The sequence below is a fragment of the Populus euphratica genome, unplaced genomic scaffold, assembly GCF_000495115.2.
Source record: "Populus euphratica unplaced genomic scaffold, PopEup_1.0 scaffold586.1, whole genome shotgun sequence".
Classification (NCBI taxonomy): Eukaryota; Viridiplantae; Streptophyta; class Magnoliopsida; order Malpighiales; family Salicaceae; genus Populus; species Populus euphratica.
This window is the reverse complement of record NW_011500460.1, coordinates 76,611-99,747: the sequence shown is the minus strand read 5'-3', so window position 1 is coordinate 99,747 and position 23,137 is coordinate 76,611. Positions and strand designations below refer to the sequence as shown.

At 32.3% G+C, this 23,137-nt stretch overlaps 2 protein-coding genes across 3 annotated transcripts; both read right to left on the bottom strand.

Annotated features, from left to right (window-relative positions):
- Positions 1–316: 316 nt before the first annotated feature.
- Positions 317–1,319, bottom strand: LOC105114819 (uncharacterized). Its single transcript, XM_011011512.1, has 3 exons — positions 1,157–1,319; positions 975–1,053; positions 317–851 (listed from the first exon to the last, which is right to left on the bottom strand). The coding sequence occupies exons 1-3, from the start codon at positions 1,160–1,162 to the stop codon at positions 571–573; spliced, it is 366 nt and encodes a 121-aa protein (XP_011009814.1). The 5' UTR covers positions 1,163–1,319; the 3' UTR covers positions 317–570.
- A 17,028-nt stretch (positions 1,320–18,347) lies between these two features.
- On the bottom strand, positions 18,348–20,374 carry LOC105114818 (probable glycosyltransferase At5g03795). 2 transcript variants are annotated; one of them, XM_011011511.1, is made up of 4 exons: positions 20,280–20,369; positions 19,851–20,073; positions 19,412–19,760; positions 18,348–19,016 (listed from the first exon to the last, which is right to left on the bottom strand). In XM_011011511.1, exons 2-4 carry the CDS (start codon positions 19,982–19,984, stop codon positions 18,354–18,356), a joined length of 1,146 nt encoding a protein of 381 aa, XP_011009813.1. In that variant the 5' UTR covers positions 19,985–20,073; positions 20,280–20,369; the 3' UTR covers positions 18,348–18,353. The 2 variants fall into 2 exon arrangements, with proteins under 2 accessions (XP_011009813.1, XP_011009812.1); XM_011011510.1 differs by having other exon boundaries at positions 19,851–20,374.
- Positions 20,375–23,137: the final 2,763 nt, after the last annotated feature.

The following is a 23,137-nucleotide window of genomic DNA, read 5'->3' as shown; positions in this document are numbered from 1 at the left end:
ATACTTAAAAAAATATTAAAGAGTTTGAATAGTACAACATCCATACATAGTAATTTTTCATGGAGTAAAACATGAAGCCGAAGGTAATTTTTAATCTGCAATCGTTTTCACTTTATTCTTTAGATCTAATGTGTTAATAGATTTATTAAATACTAAACAGCCTCGTGTAATTGCTCTTTGACTCTCTTTCATAGAGTCCAGAAAGCGATAAATGGTTCGACGATTAGATTAAAATTCATAGTATAGCGTCTCAATTTTTATTTTTATTTTATTATTATTCTTTTGTTGAATAACGGCTGAATCACCACGTTCTTTGTTCACCCAATATCAAAATCCATCACTCCTGTAAAATGACAAGTTGATACAACCAAAGAAGCTTTGTTTACACATGGAATAAGACATGAAGCCAATCTTCTACTGCTACTTGGTATGTATGGAATCCCAATTACCCTTACTATCTCCCCCCTTTCAGATATGGAACAGCAGCGGTCCAGCATGTTCTACAAGATAAACAAACTGACTCTGCTTCAAGCTCTCTCTCTCTCTGCATCTGGCTAACCTGTTTGTTAATTACATGATGGGGCAAGAAGGGTCCTGATAATAGTTGGGGGGGGGAATCGGATGGATATAGGTCTGAGGAACGCCTCCACCATACACGGACCAAAGAACAGGCTGCGCTACTGCCTCTGGTTTCTTCTCTTCTTTCTTTTCTCCCACAGCTGCTACACTTACTATCTCTGCGTAGCCTACTTTCTTTCTCAGACAATTTGTAAGTTCTACTGCATCAACTCCATCGCCCACCACCTCTATCTGGCTCTTATCTTGCCCTCCTAAACCAGCAGATTCAACACCTAAAGAATCATAGAAAAACATATGCCCGTCAATATATTGATCATCTGAATTTGCCCACAAATTCAAGGTTTCTATTAGGTATTGCAATTCTAAAACTTGTGTGCATGGAAGGTTTTTTTTACCTGAAAACCCAACTGCAATCTGCAAGGATTTGGAGCGGGACTTGGGTCCACTCACCGTCACCTTGATCACTATCTTTTGCTGCAATAATTTAGCATAATTAATCAAAAACAAGAAAGTAATTTACTTTATATTTTTTCAAACAAGCTAAAAATATACTTGTGTTCCGATCACAAATTCATACCTTCATTGTCTTGATTGTTGGAAAGATGATGATATATGTAGGGAATGAGGAGCTCTTTACAGTTCAGGAGACACCAAAAGTGATGGTTTTGAAGAAGCAGAGGAAGGAGTGAATTAATGCTATTGTTGTTTTGAAGATGGAAGTCTGGGATGCAGTTTTTTCTATTAATATAGGAGTGCAGTGCATGGTTTAGGGCACGAGCGAGGAGATTTCTGTGAAAGTTCAACGAATCTCTTATTCCGATTTGTTTTTCTTCCAGTTTGACGAAGTAAACACACGGCATTTCGTGTGGGGAAATCTCTATCGAGGGCTTGTGTTTGCGATTACAGGGTAAAAACAAGTTGGTTGTTGTTGTTTTTTTTTTAATGTATAATTTGCGAACCATATGAATCCTGCTTATAATTGATGTTATTGTAGTTTATAAATGATGAGGAAGAAACGAATCAGTTTGATCAAAATTATGCCTTATATCATATATTGTCGTTTTTGTGATAATTTACCAACCACGTATCATCTTCCATGCTGTTAATGCTGCAAAATTTAATATGCTGAAAAATGAAATTTTGTAAATGATTAGATAGAGAGTAATAACATATTCACGTTATTTTTGTGAGTTTATAAAATTAATAATAGATGATAAAAGACATAATATCTAAATAATTCATTTTGATAAGATTTATGGATCTTCTAATGATAAAATCAACAACTTTTGTCATACATAAATATGTGATATATGGTGATCATTGGTGCTACCTAGATGTTTATTTAGTTCAAGATCGTTAGGAAACCTGGGTATATTAATTTTATCAAAGATTCAAGGGTAAATAATTGCTTACAGCTAGGGAATATATTAATACGCTTAGCACACCTTACCTTAAATAAACTGCTTTGTGTGGTTTAGTGGTATTTGTTAGTCTGGTAGAAATTATTTTTTAAAGTGCTTTTCATTTAAAAATACATCAAAATAATATTTTTTATTTAAAAAAATTATTTTTAATATTAGCACATCAAAATATTTGAAAAAAAATTAATTTGAAGTAAATAAAAAAATAATTTTTTTTAATCATTTTCAAAAGCACCTTTAAAACGCAAAAATAAACAAGCACTAGAGATTTTGATGGTTTTCTAATGAGTGGTATATCTATGTCTTAAAATTGAGATTTATTCATGTGAATAGATCTGATATTTAGAATTTATTATGGGCTCGTGTACCAAAATAAACTCTTATGAAAATGGTTTTTCATAATTTATATATTATAGTGAAAAATACTTTCAATTAAAATTAGTGAATATTTAAAAAAACTTTGAGAATTTTCTAATCAACTTCTGATATTCAAATACCAGCCTCACTTATAGTTCTAATTTGATATAATAGAATATTAACCATTAATTTTTATGAAATAAAATTTTGATTATTGAAATAGTAGTCAAATTCTCATGAATTTGATAAATTGGTTATTAAATCATAAAATGCATATAAATGCATTCTTGTTTTTGAATTTTTGGTATGAAAACACTAATACAAATTACAAACACACTCAATATGATTTTTTATATATATTTTTACGAGACTTGGTTGTTTGTAATTAAAAATCATATAAGAAAATATAACCACACTCACCCATCTTTTTTATTAATTAACCCACACACTAATATAAATTACAAATATTTACACAATATTATAATTAACCATAAATCATAACATAACAAAAAGACATAAAAAATAATCTAAATTCTAAAGTGGATCTTTTAAAGGCTGAGGATGGCTTAAAGAGGCTGTTATACGATACTAAAAATGAAGAAACAGTAGCAGCGTGTGGGTTCCATGCACCTCCATTATTAGAGGTGTGTGAGTTTATGCGTCGCTGCTCATCAAAGGTCGAGACTTGGTGGATCTAGAATAGTTTTACCTCCTATTTCTTATTATACTAGCAATGAAGGTCACTATCACTTACAAATACAAAAATAAAAAAAATTACAAGTAAACTTTTTGTTCTCTAGGCCTTTTCTTTCTTTTTAAGATTTGTTTCTTTATCTTTTATTACTGGTTTTTTCATCTTTTGTTCTTTGCTATTATTGATCACCACGGTTTTGTTATGGAGATTGTCTAGTGTTATAGTGGTTGTTATGGGTTGCAAGAGGAGATATCATCGCTGCTGTTGTTGCTTCTGTGGAAGGAGGAGGATAGCCTGGTGATCAACTATGACTACTATTGTCATATGGTGTTGTTGATGTTATTTGGTTATGGCCAACTAAAAGAACTGACGCAGCTTCAGTTAAGATATAGAGGAACTGACATGTGTGGTAGTTGAAAAATAAAGAAAGAGAGAATCATCATGGGTGGAGGATGAAAGAAAATGGGTATCATATTAGGGAACCAGAGGAGAGGTTAAGGCCTATAGTCGAGTATGGCAATCGAGTTTTTATTGTTGCTCTTGTTGAAGCTGGTTTAGTGGTAATCGAGAAGGGAAACAAATGTTAAGGCTAGTGGTGATGGTGCTGATAACTTTTAAAGAAAGGTTTTTGTTAGGGAAAGTTATTGTTTTAGTGGTTTTCAGGAAAGGTCAGAAAGGTTGGTTTTAATGTTGACTAGGTCTTCTTGCGATGGTGATTTGTTGGGTATGTTGGTTCTAAGAAAGAGAAATGTGTTGGAGAGGGACACTGTAGGCGATGATTAGTGAGCTAACATATGGTAAAGGAGGCAATGGTCTAGTTTTTTTTTTTTTTGTGGTTTATTGGTGGTTAAGAGCTAGGGAAGATGATGGAGGGTATTAATGATTGGAGTGGTTGGTTTCCAATGGTGATGACAACCAGTCTAGGTTAATTGGGCCTAGGGTTTTTTTTTTATATTGTTTTTTTTTAATTGTGTAAGCTGACAAAAAGTGGAGAATGTGTGAATATTTTTTATTTGTTGGTCTCCTTTATAATTTCTCCTTAAATATATGCCACCCTTTTATGTGTGTGTAACTAATTCTATTTATAAGTAAAATAATTTTTTATCTTGAAGGCAAAGCAAACCAAGATTAACCATTAAATTTTAAAAATAAATCTCAACCATTCATTTGATAACTTAGAGACAAGCAAAGAAAAATGGACCCTTAGATTAAAAGAATGATTGTAGATCATTTGATTAAAAAAGATGGGTCATTTAGTGATAGGATTTTCAATTTTCAAATTGGTCCTCTCCTTTCTATAATTACAATTAGATCATTAAAAAATTAAATGTATTTTTTTTTAAAAAAAAAAATTATTTAAAGAAGATGTCGTAAACGGCACAAATATATCAAAAAATATTAACGAGTTTTTTACTTTTTTTTGCTACTTTTTTAAAAATTTATCAAAAATTAGGCAATAACAACTTTAAGGAGAATGAGTGTTTGTTATGAGAACATAAGTGTTTGTTCTTTTATGCATATAAAAAATACTTTAAGAATAAAAGTATGAATATTTAGAGTATAGAAAAAAAATGAACTCTTTACCTAGGTGGTTTAAGGAGTATATATAGCCTATAAACCTTGTCATGTTGCTTGAATGGAGATGCTAAAGTGTCATTTCCTCCTAATAATATTAATGAGGGATATATATATCCTTTATGCAATATTAATAGTGATAGAAATATGATAGACCCTTAAAAGATTTTTAAGCTTTTAAAAATTTAGAGAGATAATTATTCTTAACTTTTAATATTTTATATTAAAAGTCTTACAAATAAATAAGCAAAGCTTCATGACCCAACATGGGGCCTTATGACTCGATATATTGCTTATAATGATTGTTAGTTCCACATATATTTATACTTAGAATGATCCTAAACCCATGTTGATAGGTTTGATAACTTGTCAGACATATATATACCTAAGCTCAATGCATAGATAAGCCTAAAGATATTAGGTTTGGTATCTCACTAGACCAACATGTATTTAGACTCAGTGCATAGCTAAGTCCAAAAATATTAGGTCTAACAACTCGTTAGACCTAAATGTATTTCGGCTCAATGCATAGGTAAGCCTAAAGGTTATGGGTTTGGCAGCTCTTCAAACCCACAGATACTTGGGCTCAATACATAACTAAGCTTAAGAATGTTGAATCATGCTAAAGATATTAGGTCTAACAACTCATAATATCTATCAAGAATGTTTAAGTATAGCAACTTGCCAAACCTATGTATGTGTGTGTGTGTGTGTGTGTATAGATATATATTGGATCGACACATAATGGAGCCAAAGAATGCTTACGAATAAATAAGCAAAGCTTTATAACCCAACATGGGGCCTTATGACTCAACATATGGCTTATAATGATTGTCAGTTCCACATGTATTTATACTTAGAATGATCATAAACCCCATGTTGATAGGTCTGATAACTTGTAAGACTCATATATACCTAAGGTCAATATATAGATAAGCCTAAGGATGTTGGGTTCAGTATCTCACTATACCAACATATATTTAAACACAGCGCATAGCTAAGCCCAAGAATATTGGGTCTAGCAACTCGCTAGACTTAAATGTACTCCAGCTCAGTGCATAGATAAGCCTAAAGGTGATGGGTCTGGCAGCTCTCCAGACCCATAGATACTTGAGCTCAATACATAACTAAGCTTAAGAATGTTAAATCTTGCTAAAAATATTAGGTTTAACAGCTCGCAATATCTATCAAGGATGTTAAGTATAACAACTTGCCAGACTTATATATATATATATATATTGGATCAACATATAATAGAGCCTAAGAATGTTGGGTTTGGCTTCTTGTCAGACTCCTATGTACTTGGACTCTACAAGTAGTTAAACCCAAGGATATTAGACCTTGAAAAAAGCCATACACATGTAATGCCAAGCCTAGATATGTTAGATTATTACTATGCCTTTAACCTTCTTAAACATTGGTTTAAACAAAAATAACATATATAAAATATCTTGATCTATCAATAGCTTCTCAAGTCTTTGTGTATTGAAAATATAAAGATTTGAAAGGTTATCATCTTTAGAGCTTATTTGTTATTGCGGTAATAATTGTTTTTCAAAGTGTTTTTCATATAAAAATACATTAAAATAATATTTTTTTTTCTTAAATGAATGGAACCCCTTACTTGGTGATTCATGTCCATAAACCATATCAACTTACATAGAGTTGAGGATGAAAATAGAAATAGACAGTGTAGCCTATTTAAAGGCAATTATATGAGATACTGACCCCTAATGGTGGGTTATTATACTATTGATTATAAAATAATATGGTTATGTGGGTCAGGTTTTAAGTATGGGTATATCTTAATGTCATCATATAAACTTAATTATGGTGAGAAAGTGAAGTTAGTATTAAAAGCTAGATACAAATCATACAAAGGGTTGGCAGGTAAAAGTGGATTCAAGTAGTTGATTCAAGGCATGATTTTTCAAACTGATCTATTAAAGGTAGTAATGGTCGTAAGTTTGGGTATAGGCTTCTTGAGCCTAACTATTAAGGTGATTGGCTAATAAGGTCACTTAGGAGATAAAGTTCGTTAGGTCAACAAGCCTTTCTTTTATCGTTCGATATCTGGATGTTTTCACTATATCATTTTTCAGATTTATCATTGTATTTTATTCATTAACAAGGCACGATCTACGTAGGATAATGTAAGCCAACGTTACCATAAAATGGATTCTCAATACTTGTGACCATAATATTATATTTCCATACTCATAGGTTTACATTACATCATATTAACATACTTATAAATTCACATTCCTATTTTAGTTTTATTATCATCACGAGTTCATACAAAAGTGCTGAAGAATAAGTTACACAACTAATACTTTCATTATCCTGATCTCATATAATTTCACAATATGACATTCTCATAAGGTGAATACCTTATTTGTATATTCATACACATCATATCAACATATTCACACTTTCACATCTATGTTTCATTTGAAATTTTCATTATTAGTCTTTACAAAAAGGGTCAGATGACTTATTGAATGATTAACACGTTTGTTCCTACATAACTTATATCACTCATAACATGAAAATATATATTTCTTTTTGAAATATGTGAGCTGTGAAATGGATTTCCTTACGCATCATGTTGGTATGTGATTAGTACTTAAAAATGCATTTTTATTATGTTTTATATCATCATTTTGCACTTAAAGTATCAATAACTCCTTAACTAAAACATGTTTTATAATAATATATCTAATAATATAAGATACCTTTAATTTATGGTAAATGCTCATTTTAAATGCAGGCCTATCACATAAATAAAAGGATTGATTGATGACTTTAAGAACTTAAATTGCAAGGGCAAAGAGATGACCAAAATTAGAAAAGAGATGTCGGTGCAATCCAAACCGGAACACTATTTGGTAATTGGGTCATATCTAGAGCTATAGATCTCAGATTTAGGTCTCCTTTATATGGATGGAAAGGTAAGACATAGGCCTACAACTTTCATATGGAGCCCAAGATCTAAAAAGGCCATTATCAAGTCCAAATTGTAGCAACAACAAAGAAGCCCGAATCTGTCTTCCAGCCCGAGCACTGTTCGGTATTTTGGCCATATCTGGAGTTCTAGAAGTCCAAATAAGTTGCATTTTTTACACAAGAAAGCTGAGACAATTGCCTACAACTTTCATGTTTTTGAGTGGCTCCAGTTTTGACGTTATCAATGATGTTTTGGGCAGACAAGAGAAGATAAGGATTGTCACCAAGTCAAGAGTTAGCCACCCACTCATCAATTAGTCATCAAATCAATAGTTCCCAATTTTGGCCTATAAAAGGAGGCATTTGCCATGCATTCAGGCATCTTGGTATCCAGATCAAGATCATACTCTTGCTTTCTTTCTTTGTATTTTTTGTAATGTTTATGCTTTGCTTTCATTAATATCAAGTTTATGCCTTTCATTTTCTTTCCTTTACTTAGTTAACTTTTATCTTATTTATGTTCTTATTTTGTTTATTTATTTTTCTTTCTTTTATTATGTCTAGCTAAGTTTATTATGTCAAGGTGAAAAGGTTACACTAATGGTGTAAGAATAAGTATAGTGTAAACTTAATATGGACTTTAATGTTTTATACTAACATGTTTTATATTTGTTATCTTGTTCACTTTTTAATACTTTGCTTGTTAAATGACTAATCTTGATTTATGTTGTATAACACTTGGTACAACAAATGCTTGGCACTTTCATAGCCCATACTGTATGGTATAACCGACACTTAAGCTATGAAAGGAACTTGATTTGTTGTTAACATAAGTTATAATCATGAATGCTTGACGAGATTTACAAGTACTAGCATTAATCGAATAAGATGACTAATGTAATCATGTTAACAATATATAATCTGATTGGAACCTCTTTTGTGTGTGGTTTCCAATTGAATAATAAGAGTTTATACTACACTTGTTTGACATACCATTAGTGGAACCTCTAACCTTGACATTTGTTATTATTATTGTTTAATCCTTACATTAATTTTCCATCTCCAAGTTCTCATCATCTTCTTCTTCTTCTTCTCTTTCTCTACTACTACTACTACTACTACTACTACTACTACTACTATTATTATTATTATTATTATTATTATTATAGTTGTTGTTGTTATTGTTGTTGTTGTTGTTGTTGTTGTTGTTATTATTGCTATTATTGTTGTTTATAATTGTTGTTTATAATTTGTACAATTAACCTCCCTATGGTTTGACCTCGGTCTTGCCGGATTATTTATTACTTCGACACTCCTACACCTGGGAGAAGACATCAATCTTTTAGTCGCGTCAAGTTTTTGGCGCCGTTGCCGCGGAGGTAAGTTTTGTATAAATTATAATATTTATTTTATTTTCTCTTTTCACTTTTCTTGTATATAACTTTATTTCTTTTCTCTTGTTTCTTCTTCTTTTATTTTCTTTTTCCTTTTATTCTATTCCTACACGTGCATGAGAGTGTGGTCACGTACATCAAATGGTAGACTTTGTAGGGATCCTCATCATTTTCAGAAAATATGGTCGAAGAAGATAATCAATCACTTCATAATGAAAATAATGAGAATAACCGTGCTAGAACACTTAGAGACCACATGAATCCCACAAGAATAAGTCCACCATCATGCATAGTTTTTCCTCCCGATGCATCTCATTTTAATTTTAAACCAGGTATTATTCAACTTTTACCTTCTTTTCATGGCTTAGATTTAGAAAATCCATACTTGCATTTAAAGGAATTTGAGGAGGTCTGCAACACATATAATAATTTAAATTGTAGCATGAATACCATCAGATTAAAGCTTTTTCCTTTTTCATTAAAAGATAAAGCTAAAACATGGCTACAAAATTTAAGATTAGGATCCATTCGTGCTTGGGATGAAATGCAACAACAGTTTTTAAAGAAGTTTTTCTCATCTCACAGAACAAACTCTTTCAAAAGATAAATCACCACTTTCACTCAAAAACCAGGAGAAACATTTTACCAATGTTGGGACAGGTATCGAGACTTGCTTAATACTTGCCCTCATCATGGTTTTGAAACATGGAGATTGGTTTCACATTTCTATGAAGGGTTAACACCTAGACATAGGCAAATGGTTGAATTGATGTGCAATAGAACTTCTGAAGATAAAGACCCTGATGAAGCAATGGAGTACTTAGACTTGTTAGCTGAAAATGCTCAAAATTAGGACACCGCGGGTACTTATGAGGCACCGAGTAAAACTCAACCTCATACATCTAGTGGAGGTATGTACACCCTTAGGGAAGATCATGACCTTCAAGCCAAGTTTGCATCTTTAGCTAGAAAAGTCGAGACACTAGAATTGAAAAAGAGTGGTCAATTAAAATCTGTTGAAAACATTGTGTGTCAAATCTATGAAACAAATGAACACTCAACCAACGATTGTCCAACCTTGCCTTCTTTTAAGGAATGTCTCCATGAACAAGCCCATGCTTTCAACAGTTTCCAAAGGGTCAACCATAACCCATACTCACAAACATACAACCCTGGTTGGAGAAATCACCCAAATTTTAGTTGGAAGAGTGAGAACAACAATACACAAACTTCAAAACTATCATTTCAAGCACACCATAATTTCCAAAATTCTCATGGATATGCACCTTCTTATGCTCCACCTCCTAGAAGAAATCTTGAGGAAACATTGCATGCATTCATTGAAAAGCAAGAGACAATCAATACTTAACTTGCTCAAAACATGACAGATTTTAAAGATACTCTTGCAAAATTAACATTTGCTCTTAGTTTTCAAGAGAAAGGTAAGTTTCCATCTCAACCACAACAAAATCCCAAGGGGCAATACAATGCAAATGCAAGTAGTTCCGGAAGCCAACACATAGATCAAGTCAAATCAGTCACTACTCTACGTAGTGGTGAGGTTATTGAAAAACCCTCTCTTGAACCTTATGAGAAAGATGATGAGTCAATCTCTGAGGGTAAGGAAGGGGTTGAATCTGAAAATTGCAAAGAAAAGACTGATTCTCCGCCAGCACTTCCATTTCCTCAAACCATGACCAAACAAAGGAAAGTCAATTACAACTCTGAAATTTTTGAAATTTTCAAACAGGTAAGGATCAATATACCTTTGTTGGATGCTATTAAACAGGTTCCTTCCTATGCTAAATTTTTAAAAGATCTATGCACTGTGAAGAGGAAACTGAATGTGAAAAAGAAAGCCTTTCTAGCCGAACAAGTAACTGCCATTCTTCAGAACAATAATGCTTTGAAATATAAAGATCCTGGTTGTCCTACAATTTCTTGCTTTATTGGAGAGCATAAAATTGAAAGAGCCTTACTTGATCTTGGTGCTAGTGTGGATTTACTTCCATATTCAGTTTTTCAAAGTCTTAATCTAGGTGAGTTAAAACCAACTTCTATATCTCTTTTACTTGCCGATAGATCTGTAAAAGTGCCTAGAGGAATAATTGAAGATGTGTTAGTACAAGTCGATAAATTCATTTATCCTATGGATTTTATTGTCTTGGACACAAAACCTGTTGAAGCATGTAATTCATTTCCCTGTTATTTTAGGACATCCATTTCTTGCAACATCTAACGCATTGATTAATTGTAGGAATGGACTAATGAAGCTATCATTTGGAAACATGACATTGGAGATGAATATTTTCAACATTTGTAAGCAAGCTGGAGATGATAATGATTTACAAGAAGTAGATCATATTGACAAATTAGTTTATGATCAACTTGAATTTACTTTAAGTAAAAATGAATTGGATGAATCTGAAGATTTGCAAATGATTTATTCTGAGGAAGAAATCATGGATGAAAAACGCACCGAAAATATTGATGCAAATCTTTTATCAATAGTGACAACAGATTTGACATCTGACATCACACCAATCGATGATTACTTTCCTAACGAATCCTTACTTTCTCTTAGTCCAATGCCTTGGTATGATAAAAATATCAATTTTCTTGCTTTAGGAGGTTTGCCAGCTGATTGGAGTACCCAAGACAAAGAAAAGTTTTTGAATGAAGTGAAGAGCTTTTATTGTGATGACCCTAACTTATTCAAATATTGTCCTGATCAAATATTTCAAATATTCATTCCCGATAATGGGGTAAGTAGTGTCATTAAACTTTGTCATTCTGAAGCATGTGGAAGTTATTTCTCGTCAAAAAAGACAGCTGCAAAAATCTTTCAAAATGGATTTTATTGGCCCACCATGTTCAAGGACACGCATCCATTCTAGAAAACTTGTGAAAATTGTCAAAAAGTTGATACTGGTCAAAAAGTTTTGTTTTATAATTCTCAACTCTATGCATTCCCTAAAGAGCTAAGATTAAGATGGAGCAGTCCTTATGGGGCCTGTGATATTGAGAATTCAATGAATGACAATGATTTTAAAGAAAATGGACATCATTTGAAAGCTTACTTTGATAATTTTCCTAGTGAAAATGAATCAACTAGTTTGAATGATCTTGTAGATAAAGGTTGATTATTTTTTTTTCTCATATTGTTTTTGTGTTTCTTTTTGAGTGATTTTTGCTAGTTTCTCTCACCCCGGTCAAATGGCGGACAACGGTACTCCGTGACTTAAATCGGTTCTTTCAGTTTCCCATAATAGCTGATATCTGTGTATATATTTGTGCAATTTTTTGAATCTCTCTTCCAATTCTCATTTGAAAATGGACACTAATCTTGAAAAATTGAAAAAGTATTTTCCCGCTTTGCCTCAAAATGCGATTACAAAAATTTACCGTGCTAGATGTGCAAGATTGAGATTGTTAATGAATCATGGAATTCCTGAAGATATTCGCTAGTTGATTGAAGTAAAGGTCCGATTATCAGGTGAGTCCTTTAACTCCTTCATTTCACACATGCCTGGAATAGGTAAAAGCACTTTTGCAAAGAAACGTCGTGCAAAACGACTGAAAGTCTATCATCGATGTGCTAGATGAACTTGTAATACACAATGTCGTTCTTTAGGAATGGTATCTATAAACCGTGAAGATAAAATACAATTCATTAAGGATGGCCTGAGTAAGGAGTCTTTAGATAATCTTCTATTGACTCTTGAGACGCATCTTAGTGGAGATGTGCATCGTGTAATTCATGATTTATGGCCACTATTTCATAAAGAAGATGATCGACTTAGTCTTGGGAATCTGACTAAAAAAGACCCTGTTTGCCAGTTTTTAAGAAAACTGGATGGGAAGCCTATCCCCGACCCATTGAGGGCGTTTAAGCTGTTCTTGGACGTAAAACCAAGGGAAGATGTGAGCCATAATCACAACTACCTGTACATACACATGCTTTTTCAAAAGTAAATAAATAAATAAATAAAAAGAGAGAGAGAGAGAGAGAGAGTGAGACTCCAGCTAGCCTACATATAGGTGTTATGATTGCCTTTCTAATTTCTCATCTATAAAACCCTCTCTTCCTTCCTTTCATTTCTACTCAACCCATACTTTCAACAACTACAGAAGTGTGTAGAAATGGCAAGTTCCTCAGGTGACATATAAGAAATATTTGTGTTTTTGGTGGATCTAGTCCTGGGAAAGAAAAGGAGTTTTTAGAATCAGCAAATCATCTTGGTCAAGTGCTAGCTAAGAGAAAGATTCATTTAGTGTATGAGGGAGGCAGTCTTGGGTTAATGGGAGGTGTGTCAATAGCTGCATTTTTAGGAGGTAGTCAAGTTTTGGGGGTCGTCCCCAAAGCTTTAGCACAAGGGGACATCATTGGAAAAACAATTGGAGAGGAACTTCAGGTCTCCACAATGTCGGCTCAAATGAATGCAATGTTTAACCATGCTGATGCTTTCATTGCTTTACCAGGTGGTCTAGGTACATTGGAAGAGATCTTTCATATTTCCTCTTGGGCTCAACTGCATATTCACCATAAACCCATAGGTTTGTTAAATGTTAATGGTTATTATGATAAGTTGTTGTCTTTTCTTGATCATGTTGTGGAACAGGAATTTCTAACATCTTCTGCACGACAAATCATAATCTCTGCTGCTACTACTGAACAATTGATTGACCAACTACAATCTTTCATTCCTGTAATTGATCCCTCCATGAATCGCATAAATTGGTCATCTAAGGAAAGCCGTAAAAAGCTTAAATTAGATTTGAGTCTTCATTTGTAATTTTTGTGCTGTTTTGTTTTATTATTGTGTTTTGTTACTTCTTATTTTTGTTTAAGTGTGTTTCAGGTTTGTTAATGTTCGTTATTTCAGGTGATATCTTCTATACTCTATCTTTCTACCTTAGAACATTGAGGACAATGTCTCGTTTTGGTTGGGGGGAGAGGGTAGTAGTTGATAAAAAAAAAAAACTGTTTTCCATTTCATAAAGCATGTGCATAATTGTTGTTACTAGGATGACAGAGTAAAGGAGCTCTTTTGTTAAAGTGACTTTCGAGACGCATCTTAGTAACCATTCTTAACAAGGTCTATTATAATACTTTTTGAAATATTCAGGTTTACAAACTCTCACATTATTATCACTTAATTCTGCTCATATACTTATTTAACATGTATTCTTAAACCTTAATTTACACACACACACTTTAACATATGATTATGGGTTACATATTGGATTATTACATTATTTATGTTCTTTTGTTAAAGGTAACACCTAAGGAAAAGGGATAGTATATAATTAAAAGAAAAAAAAATAATGATAATAAAAATGTAGATAAGTTTGGTTTCGTAGCCTCCCTAACCTAAGCAATTAAGCCCGAAGGGGTGTTTTAACACCAAATACCCTAAAGTCAACTGACTGGGGAGCTATTGGCCCAACACTTGTTACATGGGTTGAGGGGAAAAGCTTAAGGGAATCAAACATTGCACTATTTACATATCAGTATCTGTAACCCGAGTTACTAAGCTCGTAGGGGTGTCTTAACACCTAATGCCCCAAGACCAACTAGTCTAGGAGTCATTAGCTGAACGCTTGTTACATGGGTTAAAGTTACATGGTGTTTTTAAATTATATGTATATATTTAAAAAAAGAAGAAGAAAAAAATAATAATCCTAACCCAAGGAAGTTAACCTTAAACATTAGAACAAAAATTTTGTTTTCTTCCAAGAAAAGCACCATAATTATGTGTTGATACATTAAGCACAAAAGAAAGGTTTATGAATATCTTGTTAAGAGGTATTGAGCAGATATATAAATTTAATGAGAGTTTGTTTATCTGGATAGATTAATGGAAGTTCAATGATGAATACCTTGCTTTGTGGAATTTGCAAATTGTTTTTCTATTTTAACGCTTTGATTACTAGAGACTAGTAATAAGCTGGTTGGGGGGGTGTGATTAGTACTTAAAAGTGTATTTTTATCATGGTTTTATATCATCATTTTGCACTTAAAGTATCAATAACTCCTTAACTAAAGCATGTTTTATAATAATATATCTAATAATATAAGATACCTTTAATTTGTGGTAAATGTTCATTTTAAATGCAGGCCTATCACATAAATGAAAGGATTGATTGATGACTTTAAGAACTTAAATTGCAAAGGTAAAGAGATGACCAAAATTAGAAAAGAGATGTCAATGCAATCCAAACCGGAACACTATTTGATAATTAGGTCATATCTGGAACTATAGATCTCAGATTTAGGTCTCCTTTATATGGATGGAAAGGTAAGACATAGGCCTACAACTTTCATATGGAGCCCAAGATCTAAAAAGGCCATTTTCAAGTCCAAATTATTGCAACAAAAAAGAAGCCCGAAGCTGTCCTCCAGCCCGAGCACTGTTCAGTAGTTTAGCCATATCTGGAGTTCTAGAAGTCCAAATCAGTTGCATTTTTTACACAAGAAAGCTGAGACAATTTCCTACAACTTTCATGTGTTTGAGTGGCTCTAATTTTGATGTTATCAATGACGTTTTGGGCATACAAGAGAAGATAAGGATTGTCACCAAGTCAAGAGTTGGCCACCCACTCATCAATTAGTCATCAAATCAATAGTTCCCAATTTTGGCCTATAAAAGGAGGCATTTGCCATGCATTTAGGCATCTTGGTCTCCAGATCAAGATCATGCTCTTGCTTTCTTTCTTTGTATTTTTTATAATGTTTATGCTTTGCTTTCATTAATATCAAGTTTATGCCTTTCATTTTCTTTCCTTTACTTAGTTAACTTTTATCTTATTTATGTTCTTATTTTGTTTATTTATTTTTCTTTCCTTCATTATGTCAAGGTAAAAAGGTTACACTAATGGTGTAAGAATAAGTATAGTATAAACTTAATATGGACTTTAATGTTTTATACTAACATGTTTTATATTTGTTATCTTGTTCACTCTTTAATACTTTGCTTGTTAAATGACTAATCTTGATTTATGTTGTATAACACTTGGTACAACAAATGCTTGGCACTTTCATAGCCCATACTGTATGGTATAACCGACACCTGAGCTATGAAAGGAACTTGATTTGTTGTTAACATAAGTTATAATCATGAATGCTTGACGAGATTTACAAGAACTAGCATTAATCGAATAATAAGAGTTTATACTACACTTGTTTGACATACCATTAGTGGAACCTCTAACCTTGACATTTGTTATTATTATTATTTAATCCTTACATTAATTTTCCATCTCCAAGTTCTCATCATCTTCTTCTTCTTCTCTTTCTTTATTATTATTATTATTATTATTATTATTATTATTATTACTACTACTACTGCTATTATTATTATTATTATTATTATTATTATTATTATTATTATTATTATTATTATAGTTGTTGTTATTATTGTTGTTGTTGTTGTTGTTATTATTATTGGTATTATTGTTGTTTATAATTGTTGTTTATAATTTGTACAATTAACCTCCCTGTGGTTCGACCCCGATCTTGCCGGGTTATTTATTACTTCAACACTCCTGCACTTGGGAGAAGACATCAATCTTTTAGTCGTGTCAGTATGATATCCCTATTATATCATAAGATAATTTCAAGCATTATGGGCAATTTAAAAACACATAATAAAGCAATACTAACATTACATTTCATTCATAGATCAAAAGAGCGTAATTCTATCATTTTCCCTTACTTATATAAATACCATCATTAATAAGTCATCAATTATCAAGGCTAGTTACAATACTCAAACCCGATCATTCATCTCGATTACCGTTAAGCAAACTAATGTTATTCTCTAGTTAAAGCATAATAATCATAGTTCTCTTATATACTTAGTATATACAAAACATAGTACACAAGAACACATCAATTCTTGAAACTAACTTATAACTCTTGTATCTGCCTATCCTCTTAAGATACCATTAGTCAAAGCCAATCAGTTACTCATCTCGGTCATCCATTTAGAATGTTATTAGTTTAAGTTAATCATTTATTCATCTTAGTCATCCATTTAGGATGTCATTAGCCAAGATTAATCATTTATTCATCTTGGTCATCCACTTTGGATGCTATTAGTCATAGCTAATTATTTGTTCATCTTAGTTATCCACTTAAAATGATATTAGTCAAAGCTAGTTATTTATTCTTCCCGGTCATCCCTTGTTTGAGTATGATAAACTCGAATAAGATATATGGTTTATAAAACTGTAGGAAAATGGGTTCATAGGCCATACCTCATGGTTTATGCATAAGGGTGGTGGAACCTATTTATGATGAGTTGGACAAGGTTGTTAAGCCTAGACCCATCAAACCTATTCATCACTAATTTTTATTAGCATATTCTCCCTCATCTGAGTCTAACCAAGATGAATAATTGCAAATTAATTATAACGAGCAAGTTTTGCTTAAAGTAATAAAAAAAAACACCTTAAAAATAATAAACCTTGATCTCTAATTTTAAAACATCGATTTGTTGGTTCTTACCATGACAATGCAAAATTATAGCCAATTCATTTTGAGAAATTATCAAGCAAGTTTAATTCACCACATGAGACTATAGAGGAATCAATCTTAGTAAGCCTATTGATTTGGGTATACCTAAGTTTAGTTAAGTCTATTATGAATATTAAATACTTGCCTAATAAATGGCTCTAGTGTTTTGAAAGTCAACCAGTCATAGGTTAACCATATAGGCAAGTATGTATTTGGTCCCTTTATTTTTGGTCCATCTACTTTTAGCTTTGAGTTACTTGGATCCATTTACTATTTTATGGTTTCGATTTCATTTTTATAACTCTATTTTATACTCCAATTTGCATTTGAAAGAGATCTTTAACACATATTTAAACCTAAAAAAATCAAATTAATATCTTTTTAACACATATGCACTCTCGTATAAACACAAACACTTTACCATATATCAAATAAACATTTATTTTTTTTATCTTAATATTATCCCTAACTACTTTTTAAAGTTATCATGTATAAATATGATCCTTTCATCAAATATAGTTGGTGATATTCTTTGAATATATATATATATATATATATATATATATATGAGTTGGGTTGATATCAAGATAAAAAATATTAACAAAACTATATTTGTTTGATGGGGATTTTAGTTTGACACGTGGAAGTTAATTCTTAAAGTTTAATTCATTAGAATTCAATTAATTGTTCATTCATCTTCATCAATTGTAAAAATTACTTTTTTTATTCGAAAATTTATGGAGCTTATCAATTAGCTGCATGTATACATTGCAAAAAAAAAGAAAGGAATAATTTTTTCTAAAAAGAAAAAGATTAATTAATTGATTGTAAGTCTACTTAAAGATATCTTCTTTTTTAAAAAATATTTAATCATGAATTCGAATGTTCAACCTCCGAAGCCAAATAGAGTGGATAGTCATGTGGAACTCATCAAATCTCTTGGGAAGTCCATTCACAACAAAATGCCTTTGCACCTGCTTCACTCTTCTTTGCATTCTCAAATATTGTCTTTGAGATATCCCCATTAATATGTCTTTGAGTTTTGGAATGTCTTTCACCTGCACTTGTATAGAAAATGCCTTCCAATTAAGCACATCACTGAATGGCGGTACATAACCATCTGAAATCAACACAGGAACACATTCTGCATATATAGCTTCCACAATCCTTGGGCTAGCCACTTCATACCCACTAGGGCATAAGCAAAACCTGCTGTTTTTTAACATGGAGTCATATGACATGCCATTTCGAAGTTGGTCGTGGACTTGCATATCTTGGTCTTTATCCTTCCATTGCTCAAGAAGAAGACGCCTAATGTGCCCATGAAGACGGCCAGCGAAGAATGCAAGAATTGATCGCCGAGATGGGGAGGGACCACCGACAAGCCCTGTGATTTCTCCTGTTCTTAGATGGATTTCTGGAAACGAGGCATCCTTTTTAGGGTTGAATCCTTCAGAAGTATTTGCATTACATAGGACTCTGATGGAATTGTTAAACAGATGGGGGACGTAAGAAGAAGTACGTGGTCCCTGTAAACAAAAAGACAATTAATCGATGAAAAAGGCATGATATGCTTTTCAGCTCAAAGAAAGCAGGAATATTCCAGTTATGGCCTCAAAGAAAATGAAAAGAGTATTCGATGATCAATCATTCCCATAATATCTTATAAATCAAGCTAGTAACTTGGATTTTTACTCTTGCGGGGGGAGAAGGCTACTTGAAAGAGTATTCGATGATCAATCATTCCCATAATATCTTATAAATCAAGCTAGTAACTTGGATTTTTACTCTTGCGGGGTGAGAAGGCTACTTGAAAGAGTATTCGATGATCAATCATTCCCATAATATCTTATAAATCAAGCTAGTAACTTGGATTTTTACTCTTGCGGGGTGAGAAGGCTACTTGAAAGAAGAGATCGCTTACCCAGTCATGGCAAGAGAGAATGAAATGATCTGCACCAAGGCTTCGATTCCAAAAGGGATATTTATCAGCAATGACTTTGATGTAGTCTACAACAGTATTCCCAATGGCATCAATCTCATGGGATCCTGGCACGTATAGGTACTGAACCAACATGACCACACTAAATGGCAGAAAATAAACAAGAGCCTTGTCAGGGTCTGTAGTTGTAAATGATTTTCCCTTCTCTAATTCATGAATGAACCTCCCTTCTGAGGAATATATACTCTTGCATGGACCGTCATGAAACATGGGAGGATCACCTTCTTTGTATATGTATATTTTGAACAGCTTCTCCATCTCCAAGTAACTCCTAAAACCAATTCAAAATATTGTCAGGCTTTGATTAATTACCAAGAAATTAAGAGAAGGAAGTCGGAAGTGAATTCATCTATATTTATACCGATGAAAAGCATTCGCATTCCTATATATTGGACCTTTGGGCACATAGTCGGGATCCTCATAGATTGATGTTAAGTTCCGAACTCGAGCAGCTTCTCTTATGGAAGACCTGATTTTAGCCAAATTTGCTTCCATTTTCTCTAACTTGCTGTGTCTCTTAACAACTCCTCTGGCAACAGCACCTTCACCGTTAGATTCTCTAAGACTCAACGTGGCTTGATCATCTGGATAAAGGGAATTTAAAGTGGAAGTATTATAACTTACAACAGAGGCTTCAGATTGTGCAAAAGAAGCAAAGGTATAGGATTTATCAGAGAAACCAACTCTCCATGTCAATGGAGAAGGCAAGGAATAGTTAGACCAAGAAGAGGTCTTAAGACAGCTTGTAAAAATGAATACTGGTATCACAATCAAAGGTAAAACAACTAACAGGACCAAAAAAGGAGAAGACCCCAGCGGTAGTGATGATGATGAGAAAAGTGACTTGCTATTAGGATATCTCCTCATGATCTGTTCTCTCATCAAAAACTTTTCAGTATGGCTTTCTTCTCAATTTCAACGCTACTTGTAGTAGTACATGGCTAGAATATTCATTACTTGGCTTGTAGATGTAGTTATTCCTTGCTGCACATCAACACTATTCTATAACCATATATCTACTGAATCAGTATTGCTATCAACCAAAAGGGGCAGTTTCAGTGCGGCTCTACTAGCTTTTCAAAAGCACTTTGGCCATGGATTCGACCTTCAAGTTCACGTCTTCTTCTAAATTCGACCTGGCTTACTCCACCTCCAAGGTAATTTTTAACGTGTGTGTGCGGTCATTTCGAATTTTTATTTTTTTTTATCAAGAAATGGCTAAGTTTGGCCCTTGAACAATATACACAAGAAAAGATATCTCCTAATTAATTACGAAATGTGATCAAACACCACAAGATTTTACGGATAGAGATTTATAGTTAGCGACCAGAAACATATATTTTATAGATAATCATTTTATCTTTTCTGCTGTCTGATATATAATTGCATGCAGACCACATGGAAAGAATAACATGGTTTGAAACCAATTATTAAGTAAAACAATTTTGAGTTAAATATAATTGAGTTTCATTGACATATTAAATTCATTTTTTTATAGGTGATGATATCTTAAGAATAAAGTTTTTATAAGTAGATAAATTAGTTTATCACCTGGTTCTTACAATTACTCTATTTTTCAAAGCCAAAATAAGTAAATATTCTTATAAAGAAATAATGCAATGTATTTTAAAAAGATATACTCAGAAAATATATATGCAATAGAGAATAAATAATGTACACCTTTCACTTGGATGGTTTGAGGGGTAATTATAACTCATGAACCTTGTTATTTTGCTAGAGTGGAGGGGTTAAAGAGTCTTTTCCTCCTAATAACATTACTGAGAAATAAATATCCCTTATATAATAATAAATAAAAGGAAAATATCTCTTATATAATATTAATAAGGGATAAATATTTCTTACACAATATTAATAGTAATGAAAATATGATAGGTATTTAGAAGATTTTTATACACCTAGGAATGTAGGGAGATGAATATCATTGACATTAATATTTTATGTTAAAATTCACAAAAATAAACAAATGAAGTCTTATGGCTTAATATGGGGCCTATAATGATCTCTAGACCTATACCTATTCAGGTTAGGCATAATGCCAAGCCCACGAGCAATGGGTGTGGCAGCTCACCATATTCATATTTCCTTAAGCTCAACACATAGTAGAACCCAAGGAAGTTAGGACTGACTATTCATCAAATCCATGATTATTTGGGCTCAACATATAATTGAACCTAAGGATGTTGGGTCTGAGAGCTTACCAGACCCATGTCTATAACTGAACCCAAAGTTGTTTGATTTGGTAGCTCTCTAGATTCATTTCTATTTAGGATGAGCTTGATTGATGAGTTTAACTTTTAAAATTTATAAAACAGGAAGGGGACCAAGCTTAGAAAAGAGATGCTAGTTTAGTCTAAACTAGAACACTATTTTGTCATTGGATCATAAATAGAGCTGTAGAACTTGAATTTAGGTCTGCTTTATATGAATGGAAAGCTAAGACATAGGCCTAAAACTTTTATGCGGAGCCCAAGATTTAAAAAAGCAGTTTTTAAATTCAAATTATAGCAACAACAGAGAAGTCCGAATCTATCTTGCAGCCCATACATTGTTTAGTGTTCAGCCTATATCTTAAGTTCTATAAGTCTAAATGAGCTTCTTCTTTTTTTTGGAAAACTAAGATAATTTTCTAGAGCTTTTATAAAATCTATTCAAATTTTGATATTAACAATGATGTTTTGTTAAACAAGAAGATAAGGATTGCCACAAAGTCAAGATATGGTTATCCACTCAATAATTAGTTAACAAATCAATAGTTTTAAATTTTGGCCTATAAAAGGAGGCATTTGCCTTTTTATTTAAGTATCTTGGTTTTCAAATCAAGATCATGACTTAGCTCTTTCTTATTGTAATGCTTAAGTTTTGTTTATATTAATCTCTTGTCTATGCTTTTCATTTCCTTTCCTTTATTTAGTAAACTTATATCTTATTTATATTCTTATGTTGTTTATCTATATTTCTCTTCTTCATTATGTTTAGCTAAGTTTATCATGTTAAGGTGAAAATGGTATATTAATAGTGTAAGAATAAGTATAATATAAACTCAACATGGATTTGAATGTTTGATACTAGCATGTTTTGTATTTGTTATCTTATTCACTCTCAATACTTTGCTAATTAAATGACTAATCTAGATTTATATTGTATAACCCTTGGTATAACAAATACATGTCACTTTCATAGCCCAACCGTATGGTATAACCGACACTTGTGCTATGAAAAGAACTTGATTTGTTGTTAACATAAGTTATAATCATAAATACTTGACAACATTTACAAGTATTAGCATTATTTAAATAAGATAATTAATGTAATCATGTTAACAATTTATAATCCGATTGAAACCTCCTTTGTGTGTGATTTCTAGTTGAGTAATAAAAGAAATTTATAATATACTTGTTTGAAATATCATTAGTGAATCCTCTAACCTTGACAATAATGTTATCCTTGTTTAATCCTTACATCTATATCACATCTCAAAGCTCTCTTTAACTCCTTTTCTGTTATTATCTATTTTTTTTATTTATAGTTTATACAATTAACCTCCCTGTCGTTCGACCACGGTTTTGCCGAATTATTTATTACTTCGACACTTCTACACTTAGAAGAAGACATCAAATCTTTGGTCGT

What these genes read in the sequence shown, in the direction of transcription:
- LOC105114819 (XM_011011512.1), bottom strand. An exon ending in GATTGCAGTTGGGTTTTCAG is followed by an intron (nt 852 to 974) that starts GTAAAAAAAACC and finishes ATGATTCTTTAG; the next exon opens with GTGTTGAATCTGCTGGTTTA.
- LOC105114818 (XM_011011510.1), bottom strand. Translation starts at nt 20,371, where the DNA reads ATGAGAGAACAGATCATGAGGAGATATCCTAATAGCAAGTCACTTTTC. An exon ending in AATGCGAATGCTTTTCATCG is followed by an intron (nt 19,761 to 19,850) that starts GTATAAATATAG and finishes AATTGGTTTTAG; the next exon opens with GAGTTACTTGGAGATGGAGA. An exon ending in TTCTCTCTTGCCATGACTGG is followed by an intron (nt 19,017 to 19,411) that starts GTAAGCGATCTC and finishes TTTTGTTTACAG; the next exon opens with GGACCACGTACTTCTTCTTA.